The sequence below is a fragment of the Neolamprologus multifasciatus genome, chromosome 19 (assembly GCF_963576455.1).
Source record: "Neolamprologus multifasciatus chromosome 19, fNeoMul1.2, whole genome shotgun sequence".
Classification (NCBI taxonomy): domain Eukaryota; kingdom Metazoa; phylum Chordata; class Actinopteri; order Cichliformes; family Cichlidae; genus Neolamprologus; species Neolamprologus multifasciatus.
In genome coordinates, this window is record NC_140457.1 from 7,935,920 (window position 1) to 7,955,952 (window position 20,033).

Sequence of the window (20,033 nt, forward strand, 5' to 3'; positions counted from 1 at the left end):
TGACAGAAGAGCAGGAGAAGGTGGCCGGGGAATGGGAAGTGTGGGCATCTCTTGTGTTAAACTGCTGACTTCATGACCTGGAAGAGCTGGAAAAGAGAGAGACAAGGTTAGCACTAAGACCTTTTAAAGAAGAAGTACTAACATAAAGGCCAAAAGTCTCACTGTTTTATTTTCTAGACATTTCTAACATAAATTGGAGCAGAAAACGTAACAAGTGGTGCAAAAAAAAAAAAAAAGTCACCAGAATGCAAGAAATTAAGTGTCCCAGTACTCCTCAGGACTAAGTGCATCCAGCCACATGAAATCTCTCTTTGTGTGGTCGCCAGTGCACAGCTTCTGTTATCCATTTTATTTTTAGTACATGGAAGAAGGAAGACATTTTTGAGGTCTGTAATTTCACATAAAAAGAAAAACTACAGAGCAAGAGGAGAGGGATCAATTTTTAAGAAATAAAACTCAAAATGTGTGAGTTTAGGCTCAGATGTTAAAATAAAAATATACAAGAATAAACTATGAAATTTTGGGGTTTCATTGCACAAGGCTGGTTCAATCTCCTCAGCCTGCACATGTCTGTGGATGTATATGGAGGTTATAATTTCCTTCATGTAGCCTTCTTTAATTTGATTACATTTCTTTCTGATTTCTTGAATATGTATGACTTCATAATAGTAGAAAATTTTATGTTTTTCTCTGATTATCGTTTTTACTCATTTTGACTTCAAACTCATAAGCTTTGAGGGGGTTTTTTTGTCATAATTTTACAGCTTGTCATGAATATTACTCCTTCTCAAGATGTCATTATATCGTTATTTATTTCTGTATTTTATTAATAATGTTTGTAATGCAGCATTAGAAAATTGAAGCTTTTGAACTTTAAAAAAAAAAAATCCACATTAATGATGTGAAATGCCTGTTGACTGTACGCAGACTAGTTCTTTTGTTTCATATCTTATTCTGCCCCCTGCTGGTAGGAAGCTGGTAGGAAACTGCATCAGTGAGCTGTGTAGGTAATTACACTACATTGCCACAAGTATTTGTTCATCTGGCTTCACATGCATATGAACTTGAGTGACATGTCATTCTTAATCCATATTATTGAATATGATGTCAGCCGGCTCACCCACCCTTTGCAGCTAAAACACCTTCAGCTCTTCTGGGTATTTTGGGATACCCAATACTGATGGGTTCACTTGCAGAAGTTAAGACATTTTATTACACTGCGAAATATAAAGGTGCTAACTAGTGCAAAAAATAGTGATGCTATAAAAGAATGATTTTCATTTCAAAATAAATAAAATAGCCGTGACAGACTGGCGGCCTGACCAGGCTGTACCATGCCTCTCGCTCTGTTGCAGCTGCAGACTCCAGTAAGTAAAGCTGCCTTTTGTCTGTTTTGGGAATGTTTTCTTTGTAGCACATGCCTAAGCCAAGCTGTATTTTACGTGTGGGCACCGGACCAACACAAAGAAAAACAACCATCCTCACTTTCATCTTCTTGCTTGCTTCTTTAGTTAGGTTAAAATTATTACCTAAAATGTTGCAGCCACAGTACTAATAGTGAGATATTATTTCTCCCTTATTAGTTTGTCTTCACCCTTTTAACCTTGAACTGAATTTAAAATCCTTCTTCTCAGATATAAAATCCTGAATGGCCAGGCTTTATAGTAAAGACCTCATAGAATCATATTATCCCAACAGAGCACCTCACTGGGATACAGGCTTATTCGTGGATCACAGAGTTTCTAAAAGTAGAATCAGAGGCAGATCCTTCAGCTCTCAGGCCCGTCTTTTGCATGCAGGAGACAGATGCTCTCAACTTTGAAGATCAGGTTTCAAACTTTCCTTTTTGGTTACTGCTGGATCAGATGATGCTGATCACCAGGTGTCAAGTCATTTCTCATTAAAAATGAGTTTTTCCTCCTCACCATCACCAATTGCTACTCACAGCGGATTATCGAATTGTTGGGGTTCTCGTGGTGCACTTGGATCAAAGCACAGGGAGCTGGCCACTGCTTATGATTTATACGCTGGGTTAAATGCTGAGAAGGAGTTTCCCTCCAAGGATCATTAAAGATATCCTTGTTCAATTTCCACATGTCATCAAGGCTTCTGTTCACTATTTATTTTCAAGCTGCCCTATCATTAGATGCTACAAACTTAATATTTTATGCAGGAATCATTCTTTAATGACTGCATTTGTGTTTGTATCTTACCTATACTGATAACTTTGTATGTGACAAATATTCTAAAATCTAATATAATTATGGTTTTCAGTCATTCCAACAGATTGTTTCTTGGCTTTTGTTTTAGTAGTGATGTCTTATCTGAAACCGCACCCACTTCTGAAATGTACCAACTGCCCATCCATACAGAGATCAGTTCAATGGAGTATTTGGGTTTCCAAATAGACCAGGGAGCACAAGTTTTGTCCACGGTCTGCCCTGCTTGCTCAGTTATAACACTATATGCCCTTCAGGATATCTCGAGATCTTGCTCTTGATAGTAAATGGTATATGGACTGGTTTGCTTTCCTACTTTACTTGAGCACTCAAAGCACTTTGAGTGTTCTGGCCATGGTTTACTGCAAAACTGGAGATTGCATAAAATTATACTCACATTACAGCCTATAAAGCTTAAAACATACACATATTGCATATACAGTATATACAAAAATGTTCCTTTATTTTTTCCATACCTGGACCAATTCGTGTAATAACAGGGGTGTCTATTCCACCTCTCTTCTTACTGTTGGTGTGTTAGTTTTATCCACTTTTATTTTTATTTCACGTCATTTGCTACATTTATTTTCTGTTCAGTATCCCATCATCTTTTTCAGCACTAATGTAATCGCAGAAAACTTGTACACAGTACGGCGAAGACTGATTACAAAGCTCAGTCTTTACAGAGTGATAAAATATTTACGCGGATCGATTTAACACACCTTAAAGGACCTGGTGCGACCTGGACGCAGTTTACACATCAAAGTTTAAATACCCACTCAGAGCCTGTTAGCGGGGCAGACGTGCCAGCCATCCTGTGTGAAGTTGCGTCTCCACCTTTCTCACCGCAGAGCGCATTGAACGGCACACTCCCCTCTGAACAAAGTCAGAACAGCCGCAGGACACATCGGCACATGAGCAGGTAAGCTGCTGGGCTTATTTCTCGCAGATTTGGGTGTCGACGAGATGTCTGAACAGGAAATATGATCTTACTGGGTGTTTAATTATCTTTTTTTAGGGTTTTGGAGTTGAGTTCAAGCGGCGTTGGTGCAGAATATTTACTTATAAAAACAGCACTTTGTTGTTTCGCTGTCATCTTTTCAGAGTCTAAAATAGTTTGATTCACCGCGTGCGTAACACAAGTCCGTGTGCGCGGACTTGTGTTACGCACAAGAGCTGCACTCCTCCATGAAAGCCGGTATTGATTACCGCTTGGATGAAAAACGCTGCCCAGTGACATGGGTGTGTAAAAGTACATAAGTGGATGGAAACACACAAGTACTACAATTTGAGAATAAGTGTTACATTTCATTATTTTATGCGGCGTATCCTATACATCCTTATAGTGCGCGCGTATGGTCTTTACACGGAACGTATAAATGTCTAATGTATAAACGTATAAATGTTATGAAAGTACCAGCCCGTTCTCACTTATGGCTTATCATACCGACGGAAATTACACCAAAAGGTCACACAAAAATAAGGACGGAGGATGTATTTGCATAAGGATGGGTTTGGGTGAAATTTTTGAATTAAAAATTCATCATTAAAATTAAATTCATTTTTTCGTGTAATTATAATACATTTAATAGGATGTGCACTTTGAAAGAGTAGTATGTGACGTGACAATTTCTCGAGTGAAGTTCTGAAAATGAAAACGAAAAACACTGAATAATCATGAATATGCGTAAATGTATAATTCTGACAAATGATAGTCACAATCAGCTCAAGTTCTTGCCGTTTATTTATTTTTTTCATATGCTGTTAAAAAATATTTTTAATTTATGTGCTGTTTTCCTTTCACAACGCATCTCTTTTAGAGCAGAGTGAACACATTTATTTTACTAGCCTACACTTTTCCTGTTGGGCAGTTATTACATATGGAATTAAAATTATACATCAACTACAGTAAAACATAAGGTTTCTGAAAACTCACAATTCTAAAGAAATGTTCTTAATCTAGACATTAAACAAGAACGTTTCGTGACGATACGCCACTTATTTGTATTAAAGTGCAATGCAAATACTGGCCAGCAGGGGGAAACAATCAAATACTTGTGGCTGTAAAGAAGTCAATGAGAACCTGAGTTCCCTCATTCCAACATTTTCTAGATGACATTACTTCCCGTTTCAGATGATACTAAATCACACATGAAGTTCATTATGTAAATTAAGGTCATTGTTCAAATCAGGCAGGAGAATAAACCATTGTATCCTCGTTGGTTAATAACTCACATGTCAATAGATAATGAACATGCCATACCTCTCACTTTCTCAGATTTACTCCTCAGTTGTGGCTACTAGAAACCCACAAATACAAAAATAAGTTCTTTATTAAATAATTTAAATATCTGGATAAAAACAAGTGGTAAAAACTGTGAGTGACATAATGATTTAAACAGATGACTTCGTGTTTAGAATAGATTTAAAAACAAAAAATTAATATATCATGTGTGCACATGCCAATTTCACTACAACACTGCAGGACTTTTAAAAATTTTGAAAGTCCTGCAGTGTTGTAGTGAAAATTCTCACCATTGTTAGGTCCACCATATTATATCCAAATGCAGCATTTTCACTGTCTGGAACCAAAAGGAAACAAGTTTACACCACCTTTAACAAGAAGAAAAAAACATCTAATTGATCTCTATGGTCTCAATCTTCGATGCTTCTATATCACTACTAAAGTCTTCATATCTGGGTTGACAGATTAATAAAACCCATTTGAAGTGGGTTAAAGCCACAGCAGGTGTGTAATAACCTAGGTCTTGCAGCCTGGTATCCACACTGGCCTGAAAATCTTTAGATTGTAGAAAGAAAAAAAGCTCGATGATCAAACATAACACCTCGGAGGGGACAGGGGACCCCACCTTCTTTACCAAACTCAATTTTAGATTATGTGTTTTAACATTAGGTTTCCACTCTCACAGGTATCACAGGAAGACATGACTGGGTCATTTAAGAGCTTCTGACCAGAATTAAAACATAGAGCCTTTTCCTAACAGTTGAACACAATCTTTAACACAAACCACTCCATGGACTCAATCAAAGCATTATTTTCCTATGACCTACCTCTTTAGCAGGGGGCTACAAAACCCAATCTGTCGTTGTAAACATCACCCACAGGGAAACAAGCCAACCCGGCCTACAAGGGGGGATACTTAGACCTAGTTTCCACCGATTACACCAATCAGTGTCTCCATAAAAATTTTTTAAAAGGTCCTCAACCCTTTTTAAATCCCCCTCGTTTGTTCTTTAATATATTTCTTTTTCTTATTCTCTGTTCATTTTAACTTCTTGTGCATTCTTCTGGAATCCAGTCAAAATAGCTTTGGTTCTGTTGGAGTTTTATTTGGAATAATGTTCTCACATATGACACTGACTTATTCTCAAAACATTGCAAGGGAATTAGTTACTTAAGGCTTAAAATTTAATTAAACTCCTCTGCAGCAGGCAGCTCTGATGATTTCAGGTCTTTCTGCACATTATTGCATAAAAAAACAAGTGTATTTTTAACTTTTTAAATCTAACTCTATCCTGACTATGAAAGCTAACATTAGAAAAATATTTAAAACTATTGATATTGATTAAGGGTTTCACACATATATGTGTACAGTTGACGTGGTTCGACCGTGTGAACAGGATGCCTCCTGGGCACCTATGACACCTGCACAACTGTGAAGGGGGTGCTTTTGGCATTGAGATCCTGGGATCGATGGATGGATTTAAAATTGATTTAAAAGCCAGTAATGAAATATAAAGTACAATGGCAGTCAGGGCGTTCATAAAGAGCAGCACACTGTAATTCAATAAAGATAAAAAGAACTAAAAAAGACTAAAGCAAGCGTTAGTACGAGGTGTCCTCATTTCTGTGTTTGTTTGCAGGCACTGACTCCTTTGCAGGCACTGACTCCAGGGACTGTGAGGAGCTTCATCATGACATATGGCAAGATCCTTCACCAGCCTGAGGGTTGCTTCATTAATGTCAACGTTGGAGGTTTCAAGCAGCGAATGGACCTCACCGTCCTGAAACGATTCCCGCAGACACGGCTGGCTCGTCTTCTGTGCTGCAGATCCAAAGAAGCTATCCTGGAGCTCTGTGATGATTTCAGTCCCTCTGAAATGGAATACTACTTTGACCGCAACCCAAGTTTTTTCTGTTACGTTCTCAACTTTTATCTTACAGGGAAAATCCACCTGGTCGACGGGCTATGTGTGGTCTCATTCTTCCAAGAAATTGAATATTGGGGAATCAAGGAACGTCACCTGGACTTCTGCTGCAGCACCAAGTTCCACGACCTGATGGATCTTGCTGAGGATGGAATCTGGGATCAGAGGAGCGACGAGGTGCAGCTCAACAGCTCTGGCTCTTCTATTACTGATCTGTCTGTTTTGGAGGATGACGAAAAAATGTTTGAAGGCTCCTGGTGTGCAAATGTCCGCCGGAGTGTTTGGATTCGACTTGAGAATCCAGGTTTCTCCACATCAGCCAAAGTTATGGCTGTAGCATCCCTCGCTGTAGTCATCACCTCCATCGTGGCCATGTGTGTTCACAGCATGCCGGACTTCCATCAGGTGGATCCTGCTGAAAAAAAAATAGAAAATCCAGTGCTGACGTTTTTTGAGAGCCTGTGCGTCGTGTTTTTCTCTGCAGAGTTTATTCTTCGCTTGGTTGTTTCACCATCAGCCAGGAAGTTCATGTGCAGCCCTCTCAACATTATCGATCTATTGTCAGTCATGCCCTTCTATGTCACTATCCTGTGTGACCTAATGAACGAGGGTGAGAGCACAGACCTGGAGAACGTTGGCAAAGTTGTGCAGATCTTGAGGCTGATGCGAGTGTTTCGTGTTTTAAAACTGGCTCGTCACTCAGCTGGTCTTCGCTCTCTTGGTGCCACCTTACGGCACAGCTCCCATGAAGTGGGGCTGCTGGTGCTTTTCCTGTCTGTGGGCATTTCCGTGTTTTCCTCCCTCATTTACTGTGTGGAGAAAGACTCTCAAGAGTCTGAGTTGCAGACTATCCCTATTGGCTGGTGGTGGGCCACCATTAGCATGACGACAGTCGGCTACGGAGACACTTTACCTGTTACTTTGGCTGGGAAGCTCATAGGAACTCTGTGCATCATCTGCGGGCTGCTGATCGTGGCTCTGCCCATTACTAACATCTTTAACAAGTTCTCCAAGTTCTATCAGAAGCAAAGACACTTAGAGCTCAAGCCAAGCAATAACTGCACCAGCATGCACAACTAAAGAACAGCATCTAAAGAAGTCTTACCCCTACAGTCTCATTCATGATTTAACTTTACAAGAGATTAAATTGGCAGGTTTAAGATTTCTTCATCGTCTTCCATGACCAATATAAAAGGGTTAAATAAATAGACTGCATGAAAGTTCTGAGTCATGGTCTTGTTTTTTGTAGTTTTGAATTATTTAAATGTTTCTGTGCTCTTTAAAAGGTCACGGGATAGCTAAACATTAAACACAAAACACAGGAGTGTAAATTAGTGTAAATTTCAAAGATACGCAGTTTAGCATTACCGAGGACAAAGAATACACTGTAGTTTTTACAAATGGCAGTTAGTGGGCTTTTTACAGAGAACTGACACAGTGTTGCATACTAAAATTACCAACCCCAGTCTTTGAACACAGCTGCCACTTTGTCACAGCTTCAGGATTACCAGCAATTAGCTAGATAGAAGATAACAAATACCAGCTTCAAGGTTTCCAGTTCCATGTGCCAGTAGTGTATGAATGAAAAGCTAAAATAAATGGCCTGCATTTGTATAGCGTTTTTCTAGTCCTTAAGGACCCCAAAGCACTTCACACTACATTCAGTCATTCACACACTGGCAATGGCAAGCTACATTGTAGCCACAGCTGCCCTGGGACGCACTGACAGAGGCGAGGCTGCTGGACACAGGCGCCACCGGGCCCTCTGACCACCACCAGTAGGCAAACATGGGGTTAGCATCTTGCCCAAGGATATTTGGCATGCAGCCAGGAGGCAGCCTGGGATCGACCCACCGACCTTCTGATTAGTGGCTGACCTGCTCTGCCACCTGAGCTACAGCCACTCCAATAAATGTAGATTGTCATCAGATCCTCGCCAACTGTTTTGAGACTGTATTGGAAAAATTAATGTAATGTCCTATTAGAAATGAATTAAAACAGGAAATGGGTTAATGTCTGCATAAGTGGGAACAAACATGGAGACGGAAACAAAGCCATCAAAACAAAAACAAAAAAAACTGAGTTAATGCAAATATTGAGTAATGTTAAGTAAATCTCATCCTTTTAAATTGCATTAAGGTTTAAAGTTTGCAGGGTTAGCTGTAGCTGCTAGCAGTGATCTCAGCTTTTTTAGTCTATAGACTGGAACTCTTGACTGTGTTTGTGCTATTGGTACATTTTGGAATAATAACATGACCCGCTGAGCAGTTGATTGTCTAAAAGGTCTATGTTCTAGCTTTGATGAATGCAGCTGTAGTATTTATTTAGTCTGTTACTTAGCATTTAGTAGCAAATATCCAGTGTTGGGTAAGTTACTTTAAAATAGTAACTTAGTTACATTACTAGTTACTTCTATCAAAAGTAACTCAGTTACTTCAAGTTACTCGTTACTTTCAAAGTAACTAGTTACTAGGGAAAGTAACTTTGGTTTTACTCAGAATTCTCTTGTTAATGTGTTGCTTCCATAACTTTGCCAGTCTTCTAGCTTGCTTACTTGCCACAAGTGCACTGTGCCACCTACCAATAGAAAGGAAAAGATAATGTGCATATTTCCACGAGAGAAATCCCACGCCTGGACCATCATTGACCGCTGCCATGATTCTAGCCTACGTCACAGCATCATGTGCGCCTTTTACATCCAACACAAAAACTGCAGTCGTGGTGCTTTGATTGTACTCAGAACTCGGAAATTCTGCCTTCTAAATAGGAAGATGTAGGTAACACCAGACTGCAGATGAGCTGCATACAGGGCTGGACTGGGACAAAAAATCGGACCGGGCGTTTTGACTAGAGACCGGCCCACCATCCATCCATCCATCCATCCATTCACTTCCGCTTATCCTTTTCAGGGTCGCGGGGGGCGCTGGAGCCTATCCCAGCTGTCATAGGGCGAGAGGCGGGGTACACCCTGGACAGGTCGCCAGTCTGTCGCAGGGCTCACACACAGGGACAGACAACCATTCGTGCTCACATTCATTCACACATTCACACCTAGTGGCAATTTGGATTATCCAATTAACCTATCCCCACAAGCTGCATGTCTTTGGACGGTGGGAGGAAGCCGGAGTACCCGGAGGGAACCCACGCAAACACGGGGAGAACATGCAAACTCCACACAGAAAGACCCCGGCCTGATGTTGGAATTGAACTCAGGACCTTCTTGCTGTGCGGCAACAGTGCTAACCACCGTGCCACCATGCTGCCTGCCGGCCCACCATTATAGGAAAAATCATAAAGCCTTTGAATGAAAACAAATGCTGTTGTGACAGTGATGTTCACTGTTTTGATGGTATATATGTATCAATCTATCAATCGTTTGTTGTAAGATTCAGATAATTATTTTTTAAAAGCTAGACATTTTAAATGAGAATAAGAAAGAAAAGTATTTCTTTGTGCCCACCTCTCCCTGTTAATGCCCTACCTGGCCCCCTGGCAAAACTTTGCTAGATCCGCACCTGCACAGTTACCAGCTGTCAGCTACCTAAAAAAGGATCCTGGGGTTATCTGTCTCTCAGAAACAGTTCATAACTTCCCTTCAACTCATTAATGTCACCTAAAAGGTAAACCTGTTTCTCCATCACCTGTTCAGCTCTCATGATTCAGTAAGGACATCTCCTGGTTTCATCTTCATGTTTCCCTCTCACCAGATAACCAAACCGACATCATGACCAGCAGCTTTTTTTTGCAGCTGTGGCTCCAGCAAACATCAGCTGATACTAGAAATTAATATTAAATAAATTCTAACAACTGCTGATCAAGCTTAAAAGTGCTGCTGTTGTTTCACGCGACATTGGCTGGTTTCCTCTTTCTGGCGCAAAGTGGGCGATAAACAAACAAGAGAGCCGATCAGCTGATCATTGATCAGTTTTCATGATTGAAGTAGAAACAGGAGAGAGAGGGGAGAGAATGAAAGAAGAAGAGGCAGCTGTGCAGCAAAGACAGAATAACTCCAGCTTTGTGCCTTTTTCATTGTAGCTGAATTACGGGACAAACTGTTCCTTTTCACCTCAATAAGAAACGCGTAATATTTTATCTGAATACCAGACGGGACGGTTGGCAACTCTAATAACTTATGAACAAAATAAAGTTCAACATCATTAACTTCATAGCACCCACCCAGCTGTATAGAAACTCCGTCATGCTAGCTAGTACACAGTACGGGAAAAGTCAGAATAACGAAAATAAACTCCACCTAAACTTGGTTTATATCTGACTCGGATAGCCTGCAGGTCATAACTTCTTACCTGAAGTTCAGTTCACACTTGGACCGGCGGCCGCCTCGGGTCTCTTTTCCTTCTGCGTCCCCTTTCCCTCATCCACCTGCTGCCTCCACCACTTGCTAATGTTACAGAATCTGTGGAAGCTCCGCGATAGCCACCACACGAAGTAACGAGTAACGACCCTATCTAAATACCAGTAACGACTAACGCGTTCCTGATTTTGGCATAATAACTAGTTACCGTGCTCGTTACCACAATAATAACGTAGTTACTGTAACGCGTTACTTAATAACGCGTTAGTCCCAAAACTGCAAATATCTCAGTGTGGGCAATGAACTACTACAGTCTACAGATGCAACTTGGAAACCAAATCTAGTTTAGTACACTTCTCTTTTGACCAGATATGGTCACCTCTTCTGCCTCTTCTTCTTCATTTTTTAAGGGGTCACTACAGCAGATCATCAGCCCTATCCCTCCTCTGAACATGTCCAAACAATTTTAGCCTTGCCTCTCTAACTTTGCGTCCAAACTTAACATCTTTCGCTCTACAACCTCCAGCTCAGCCTCCCATCTTTTTGTCAGTTCAACTGTCTCCAAAACATACATTACAACAGGTCTCTCTACAACCTTGTATACCCATCTTTTCACTCTTGCTTTTATCGTTCAAAATTACTTGTTATCATCACTACTGTCTCTAAAAAAAACAAAACAAAAAAACAACAACAACAAGATGGTGACGGCCACCAAGCCAAAGTTGAGGCTTCAAAATAGAGTCTACAAACAAGTGAATGACATTTCAGAGGCTATGTTCATTATTCAGACCCAGTCTGTGATTTTTGCCAACAAGTGTGAAATATAGCACAGAATGTCCTTTGTCTTTACCCATTGCTATCATGCTGCTGCAGACCTGCTATTGATCTGTGCCTTAAATCCCCTTGTCTTGCTTGTATCTTGCTTTCAAATTCAGTTAATTGCTTAATCCAGTGAGATGCCTCTTGTTGTTTGCTGGGTTATCAGTGTAATGAGCTCTTAATCAATGTCCCTGGGCTAAGAGTCAATAAAAAGAACTTGGAAGGTGCTGAATTAACAGAACATGCTATGATGAGTATTGATAGCCTGTAAACGGAGACAGTATAATGACTGTGTCGAGGTTTATTATCATTAGCAGGATTTATATTACGTCCACACAGCTGAAAGTTGACTGTGTGTGAGAGCAAACATTGAATCTTGTTGCAATTTAATGCTCCTCCTCTCGCCGCAGTCACCTTCATCATTAGTATGCATGTGTGTCCTAATCTTCCACAGATAAGATCAATGAAAACAGGCCAAAAGTCCTAGCTGCCCTTCAAATGCTGCCAATACTATACAGATGACTGATTTAAATACAAATCACTGAGTGCCTGTGGTGAAGTGGTGCTCTGTAGTCAGATTAGTCTCACAGACTGCTGAAAACAGTCATACTGCAGCCGTCAGCTGTCAGAGAATTGCTCAGCAGCCTGTGACTTCAGCACTTAAGTAAATGTTTGCATCAGCACTCAGGAGCACGGTCACCTTTTCTGCTTGATTTCTTTCTCCTGCGCCTTTCCTTTCCGCTAAAAGTCACGCAGTATTGCAATCTAATTCACTTCACTGCGTAGGTTGTTCTAACTGGAAACCACCGTCAGCAATATCTGTGGTTCCCTCAGTAATAAAGGTCAGCTGGGAACAGGAACAGAGGGGTGCTTTTTGTCCTGTCATGGTATTCAAACTCTGAAAGTCAATACATGCTGGGAGACTGATAACACAATGATGCAAAGATGCAAAGACAGACAAAGCCAACAGTTAAAACAGTTAAACAAATACAAACTGTATTTGTATTCATGCATATTGAGTAATTACAGTGAATTTACACAAAGTGTTCAGTAAGCACAGCATTGAAATAGCTGCAGAAAGGGGCAGACAAAGGACAGAAAGGACAAAGCTGCAAGCAAGGGAAGTCAAAGTTTATGGCATGCAGCCCGAGCCTGGAGCACTAATAACTATAAGCTTTATTAATAGGAAAGCTTTATGCCTTCTTCTACCTATTCTGTAGTGCTGTGCAAAAATCTTGAGTCACCCCTCATTTTGTTAAAACTTTGCTGGAAAAATTGAAAATGGGTGCAGTGATCTGTTGGAAAATGTACAAACATATATGGAAATACAGCTTATAAGGCAAAAACAGAGTTTAAATGGTTCTAATGAGCTTGAGAAGACAGTATTTGACCACTTTTATTCTTCAACCCAGGGTTTAGCAGCAACTATACGAGATGTAAAACAACTTAAATCGTGGACCAATTGGACATATAGGTTTCAGTAGATCTAAAAGAAGATGAAGGCTTTTCACTACTTTGGCAAAATATAATTCCTGTAGATAGAGGAACAAACAAAGTAATAAAGGTCTTAATTTCTTTTTTCAGCATCACTTAAACAGATTATTTGTTTTATTTAAAAATTAAAGGGGAAAGGTGACTCCAAAGTTCCCTTAAAATAGATCGCCTTTCCACAGAAATCTAAAAAGCATGAAAACATTTCTGTCTATAAATTTCTGAACTGACAGTGTTTAGATGTCTAAAAGTAGGGAGTCACAACATTTCAGTATCTCCATATCTTTGTTTATTATCTCTGTTGTTAGGTTTTTAGATCTTTGCTACTTATTAATTAATTTACCTTCACAAGATTTAAATCCATCCCATTTAATCTCCCTCTTAATCACTGCTAACTCAGCACATTCAAGCCAAAGAAGGATGTGCTGTACTCTTGAAATGGAAGAGCAGAGGATAAAAGGACACACTCTCTCTGACTGTAGATACTGTTTTGAATTCGCTGTGAGCTGTAATCCAATCTTGGCATGGAACTTGATTTAATCCAAATATATATGATAGCAGCAGGAAAGACAGAAACCAGATAAAATGGGCTGCCACATGTTCAAAAAATATGCATCAGAACGAGTCTTTTTCAGACACATCTGACTTGCACAATTGAGTCTGTCACAAATTAAGTCGTAGCTTTCTTTGCAGACAAAGCAAATTAATTTGCAGTGATTATATTACACAGTGTCTCTGCCAACTCCCTGACTCAGCCCAAACTCAGTGTTTGATTTCAACAAAAGTGCCCGTGCTTGGATTTCAGCTATTGATATTTGAAGGGTCCACAAATACAATCACGTGCACTCTGACGTATGAGCACTGCGAGGATTAAGCAACAATCTGAGGCTGCCGGATGTGAAGGACTGCGAAAAACTCCATTGTCTCAGAAACTAGGATCAGATTTTCTTTACCACATGAAAATTGATTTTTAGTTTTTTTTTTAGCTCTGCCTGGAAAGATGAAAAAGAAGCAGAATGACATTGAAATATAGACAACATATAAAGTAATGAGAAAAGGAGCTAAAAAAAAAAGTGACCCACAACATTGGCTTGTATTTAGGAGAGCAGAGACTGGTGAAAGAGGGGACGGTCACATCTATTTTTGACACAAGTTCTGGATTATTTATTTATTTAAATATTCCGATCCAATTAATATATTTTTTCCTCAAATATTTACAAGTCAAATAAAATGCATTTTGCATATTATTCAAATACAGTTGGTAAAAATATCTCTTTATAAAAAGGGAACTGAATCAGGCAGGTGATCTCTGACACTTGGCCTCTATCTATGTCACCACTGGAGAGATGAACATGGTTATTTCTTAAAGCATATAGTTAGAGCTGAACCAGGTGAGCCTGAATCCTCCCTTAGTTATGTTGCAATAGGCATAGGCTCCTGGGGGACTCCCATGATGCATTGGGTTTTTCCTTTTCAGTCACCTTTTTCACTCACTATGTGTTAATAGACCTCTCTGCACTGAATCATATTTGTTATTAATCTCTGTCTCTCTTCCACAGCATGTCTTTTATCCTGTCTTCCTTCTCTCACCTCAACCAGTCGCAGCAGATGGCCCCGCCTCTCCCTGGGCCTGGTTCTGCCGGAGGTTTCTTCCTGTTAAAAGGGAGTTTTTCCTTCCCACTGTTGCCAAAGTGCTTGCTCGGGGCTTGGGTCCTGGTTGGTGTGTTGCCGGGGTTGTGGGCGGGTGGGTGTATGGGGGCCCAGTCCTGGCGCAGGGTGCCGCCGGTGCATCGAGCCACCTGGGGGGCTCTTCAACTGGTGGGGGAGGTTGTTACATCTTGCAGGAGCTCTCCTCTCTTCAGGAACTCACTCTGCAGGAGGGGGAGATACAGGAGAGGTGGAGGAAGATCTCAGCCTGGGTGTCTATTGTCTTGTGTAGTCTGGAAGATGAGTGGATGACGGGGTCGGTGCAGTTTTCTCTGAGGTGGGGTCAGGTGGGCTGGCCTTGGCTCTGTGGAGCCGGGCGGCGCTGCTGTACTGGGCCCCGGTCCGGATGGGCCTGGGCCCCCTTTCCCTGGCAGGTTGCAGAGTATGGGGGTGCCTACTGGGATCAGCGAGGGAGCTGGCCCCAGGGAGGGGTCACTTGCCCCTCCCTTCCTTCCCTCCCCAAAACATAGACATTGAGGGCTATCAGGAGGGGCTATGCGCTTACCTGCTGCTCTCTGGCAGGTAGCTCCATGCCCTCCTGGGTTTTAAAGGCACCTTAGAACACACATGCATCAACACTACATATGAGCGGGCAGAGGGAGGTTTGGAGTCTTCTCACACCCCCGTTCTCTGTGGCCTGCTGGAGCAGGGGGGCTAGGAGGAGAAGTTGGCCATCCGACTGGGGTCTGGAATGTGGGGCCTCCCTGCTGCTGCGGAGTCGGGGCGGTCTGCTTCTCCCCACCCCAGGGAAAAGGGTAACACCACCTGGGTCTGGGTGCAGTTTCCCCCTCCAGGGGCAAGGGTACCTAGACCCGGGGCTTAGAGTACGCTTGGGGAGTGTGATTGTGTGTACAGTGTCTCTTTATGTCTGTCTCCACGTTGGGTGAGTGTTGAGTAATTGCATATGAGAGCATGAGGGTGGGAATGGATGTCTGTATCTGTGTGTGCCTGTATGTCTGTGTCTATATGTCAGGTCGGGTATCAGACACCACCTCTCTGGGGACATCTCAGGTCCTCCAAGGTATGGAGGCCTATCTCCCCCCACCACTTCCCCTGCCAGTGGCAGATGCCCTCAGACATTGGTGCGTTGGTGGTTCTTTGTGTCCAGAGATGGGTGTCCAGGTACACACCGGCTCACTTCTTGGTGGCTGCTTATCGGGGCCTGGAGCCTGGGGCTCGCTCGGGCCACTTCGGGGGTGGGGTACCCTCGGCCTGGGGCTCGGTCACTCTGGCACAGCTGGCTGCAGGCAGAGCTCATGGGCACGTCACTGCAACCCCCCCTGGCTCCTGCTCCGCGGCTGCTGAGTGACCCCTCATCTGGGACTCTCGTCAGCTTTCTGGGATAGTGGCGTGGTTGCCCCTCTGTTGGTCTTCCTTGGTCTCTTGTGTTCTGGGGGCCTCTGGATGTCTGGAGTCTTGATCTCTTCCATACCTGCTTCATGCCCTGGAGGACGGGGCTGTGGCCCCCCACACCCTCTAGCAGATCATTACATGAAGGAACCTTTTAAAAACAAGCGGGTTCATGCTCACAGGTGTACACACGGGTGCTCACACACACAAACTACACCCTTTTTGGCTCGTACCTCAAAGCACACTGTGTGCTGTCGATCTTACATGCTGCACAATAATGTTTAATATTTAGTATTTACTAGGGATGCACCTAGTATCGGTATCGGCCTAGATACCACATTTTCTAAAGTACTCGTACTCCTTAAAAGTCCCCCGATACCGAGGACCGATACCACGGTCTGAGACCTGTCTATGTTTGAGCGGCATGTAAGGGGTTAATCACAGGCGCCGAGTGCCCGCCCCGAGTGCCCGCCCCCAGGCCCCGGCTGCAGCTCAGAGCGGGGAGAAGGCGAGGCGAGACCAGTGTTGCCAACTTAGCGACTTTGTCGCTATATTTAGCGAGTTTTCAGACCCCCTTAGCGACTTTTTTTCTAAAAAGCGACTAGCGACAAATCTGGTGACTTTTTCTGGTGTTATTGGAGACTTATTTATGACGACTTTTTGACATGAAAGCGCGTATCGCTCTTACTCTCAACAAGCAGCGGTGCTGCCGTGGGCACCTGGCCCGTGCCAAAGCACTCCCGGGAGGAGGATAGTCCTCCCCCAGCTGCTATCAGGGCAGGAGATGTTCACACCTGTGCGTCCGAACTGCAAATGAATCGCGCATGAGTGAAGCCGCTACTCCCGCACTGACGCAGTCAGTTCTTTTTTTACTGTTATGCTGTTTTGTGGATCACGAGGTTTAAAACTACTTATAAACACACACACACAAAGTAACTCCACCAGAGTGCCAATTTCGGGTCACTTTTGCTGGTCCAAGCCCAGATAAAGGAGCAGGGTTGGAATTGTGACATTAAAAAAATCAAAAATTGCTCAAATAAATTTAATTTGTAGTTCTAAATAAACTCTAAATGCATTTAGGATGTTTTTTACTCACTTTATGTCTCGTCCACTATGTTATTTCTCTCTCCAACAACGTAGGTTACAATTATATTAGCATGACCAATTATGCAAATTAGGCGATGACATCATTTAGTGACTTCTAGCGACTTTTAGGACAGCCAATAGCGATTTTCCTTACTGAGGAGTTGGCAACACTGGGCGAGACAAGTCAGCCGTGTGGGACTATTTCAAAGTGAACGAAGATGCGAAAACAAAGGCGGACTGCAAATTGTGCTCAGCGAAATTGTCCAGAGGAGGCTCTAAAGGTAGCGCATGTAACACAAGTAATTTAATCAAGCACCAAAATCCCAACACAACAACAAGTACAAAGAGTTTACCCACGCTTATTTACCCATGCTTATTAGCACAGAGGAGCATAGCTGATGCTATAGCAGTGGGACGGAAAATAGTTGGGAATTTTAAACATTCCGCCTTAGCCTACTCCCGCCTCGAGGACATTCAGGGACAGCTCAACCAGCCAATAAAGAGACTGCAGCAGGACGTACAGACGTGCTGGAACTAGGGATGGGTACCGGTATCCGGTGCCATGATGGCACCGGTTCTGACATAAACGGTAGTAACCAGACCGAAAAGCAGCGCACATTTCGGTGCTTTATTTCGGTGCTTTTTTTTCCTGAGATGTGATACACTTTGAATTCTAGCCAATCATTTTACGTTTCCGGGGATAGTAGGCGGGTCCAGGTACGTACGTTCTTTTAGAGCAGAGCTACAGATTAAAAATGCCCAAGGCGAAGCGGTCAAAAGTCTTGCTGTACTTCACAGCAAAAGATGCAAACTCAGCAGCCTGCAACAAGTGCTTTAAGGTGATACTGTGGAAAGGAGGTAACACCTGAAATCCGATGAAACACCTGGCGACGCATAGCGTTTTTTTTAAAAGCCGAAAAATGCGCCGTATTTGATAGCTTAATGCAAGACCTCACACCGAGCGCATCTACTGCAGGTGTGGTGCCTGTTATCGGACGAAGAGTTAGCAACATCCCCCAAAAAGCTGAAGAGTAGAGTCCTGGCCCCTAGCCCTGCCAGTGTAGCAGAAATGATGAGGATGATGATGGCAGCAGCAGCCGTTCTTCTCTGCGTGAGTAGCTTAATGTTGTTCGTGTATAATTTACGTTGAGTAGGCTAACCACGTTATTACATTAATGTATGTAAGGTGAACTAGCAAACACCATCATAGCTACATGCGGCTGTCTTCTTGTTTGATGGCAGATACTCCCTTCACCCTGGCCAAAAAGGCAAAAATGACCAAATAAAAAGTGGGAAACAGTTAAACATGAAGTTTATGTTTGTTTTTTCCATTGTTAAAGCACTGCTTCCAGCCAAGAGTGATACCATATATGCCCTATAGCTGCAGAAAAGGCTAACATTGTTATCTTTTTACTAAAAAAACAGCTGAACATGAGAGGTTTTTGGACCAATTTTGTGTTCTCCATTCTTTAAGCACCGGTTCGAGCACCGTTTAAGCACCGGCACCGTTTCAAAAGTACCGGTTTGGCACCGGTATCAGATAAAACCTAAACGATACCCATCCCTAGCTGGAACAGCATGTATTACATGCTCCAGTCCCCCTTTGAGCAAAAGCGAGGGCTGGGGGTGTATGTGTCTGCAAGAACTCCCTGACTATCTCACCGCTCACCAATGGGCTCTTATGGAGACGACTGTTGCCATCCTCGCCCCCTTTGAGGAACTAACTAAAAAAGTGAGCAGCTACGACGCACTAGCCTCTGATGTCATCCCAGCTGTGACTGTGCTAGTGAGACTTCTAAACAGAGAAACAGACGAAGAAATTTAAAATAAAATTTTGTTTTTTTTTATAATTATTTATTCTGTAATATGTTGCATACAACATGCTTTTCATTTTAAATAAATGTTCTTAATTCCAAACTAGTCCCTTGGTGTTGTCGTTTTTTTTGTTAAATTATAGGACTAAAGCTGTTACCTGCAAATTTAAATCACGTTTTTATTAAGTACTCGGTATCGGCGAGTACTGAAATGCAAGTACTCGTACTCGTTTCCAAAAGTGCATCCCTAGTATTTACTGTTATATTCCCATAGATCATCATGATGTTGTTGCTCTTGTTTTCTTCTGCTTGTTTTCTTTTTTCATTCTCAACAGGTGATCCAGGTGATTGATATATGTATTTTTTGTCTGCTTATTTTGTTGGTTTTTGTTTTTTGCCCTTTATCCCCGTCCCTCTTCTCCACTGTTTTTCTTTCCCTCTTTCTTTCTCCCTTCTCTTTCCATCATTCAAGTCTGTCCCGTATCTAGCAAGTGAAAATAAAAAATAAAATAAACAATAAAAGGTGAATCAAATGGACCATTACGGCAAGGCTGGGAGGGTCCATTTGGTAAAGTAAATCCGTTGGGCATCTTTCTTCGCCTTTAGACAATAATTCTGATGGCAAAAGAACCAAACGGGACAGGCAAAAAAACACACAAAAAAACAACAAAAACAAAGTGCTCGCTCGTAGGGGGTCATTTGATTGTTGGGTTTTTCTCTGTATGTATTATTGTAGGGCCTACCTTACAATATAAAGCACTTTGAGGTGACTGTTGTTCTGATTTGGTGCTATATAAATTGAATTGAATTGAATTAAATATATACAATAATTTGGCGTTTTGATTGTAATTCTAATTGTGGTCACTTTACGTATGTTTATACATACATTGTGACTTTGGAGAACTGTTACTTCTTTAACAACAAATGCCAACTATAGGTGTTGTTGGGTTATAAGAACACAGTTTATGGTACAGCTGTGCCAAACGTCATATTGAACTGACAACACTTAGAAATGAAGCTACAAAACAAAGATGCATCATTTTGTTAAATGCCTGTTTCCTCAAG

The 20,033-nt window shown here is 42.0% G+C and overlaps 2 protein-coding genes across 3 annotated transcripts in view; one reads left to right on the forward strand and one right to left on the reverse strand.

Annotated features, from left to right (window-relative positions):
• Nucleotides 1–20,033, reverse strand: part of LOC146495880 (uncharacterized) — a 188,366-nt gene that overhangs the window by 37,612 nt on the left and 130,721 nt on the right. The gene's annotated exons all lie outside the window — the stretch shown is intronic.
• kcns3a (potassium voltage-gated channel, delayed-rectifier, subfamily S, member 3a) lies at nt 29–16,522 on the forward strand. Of its 2 annotated transcripts, XM_085143551.1 has the most exons (3): nt 29–3,141; nt 6,105–8,751; nt 10,993–16,522. In XM_085143551.1, exon 2 carries the CDS (start codon nt 6,156–6,158, stop codon nt 7,467–7,469), a length of 1,314 nt encoding a protein of 437 aa, XP_084999677.1. In that variant the 5' UTR covers nt 29–3,141; nt 6,105–6,155; the 3' UTR covers nt 7,470–8,751; nt 10,993–16,522. The 2 variants fall into 2 exon arrangements, with proteins under 2 accessions (XP_084999677.1, XP_084999676.1); XM_085143550.1 differs by having other exon boundaries at nt 29–8,751.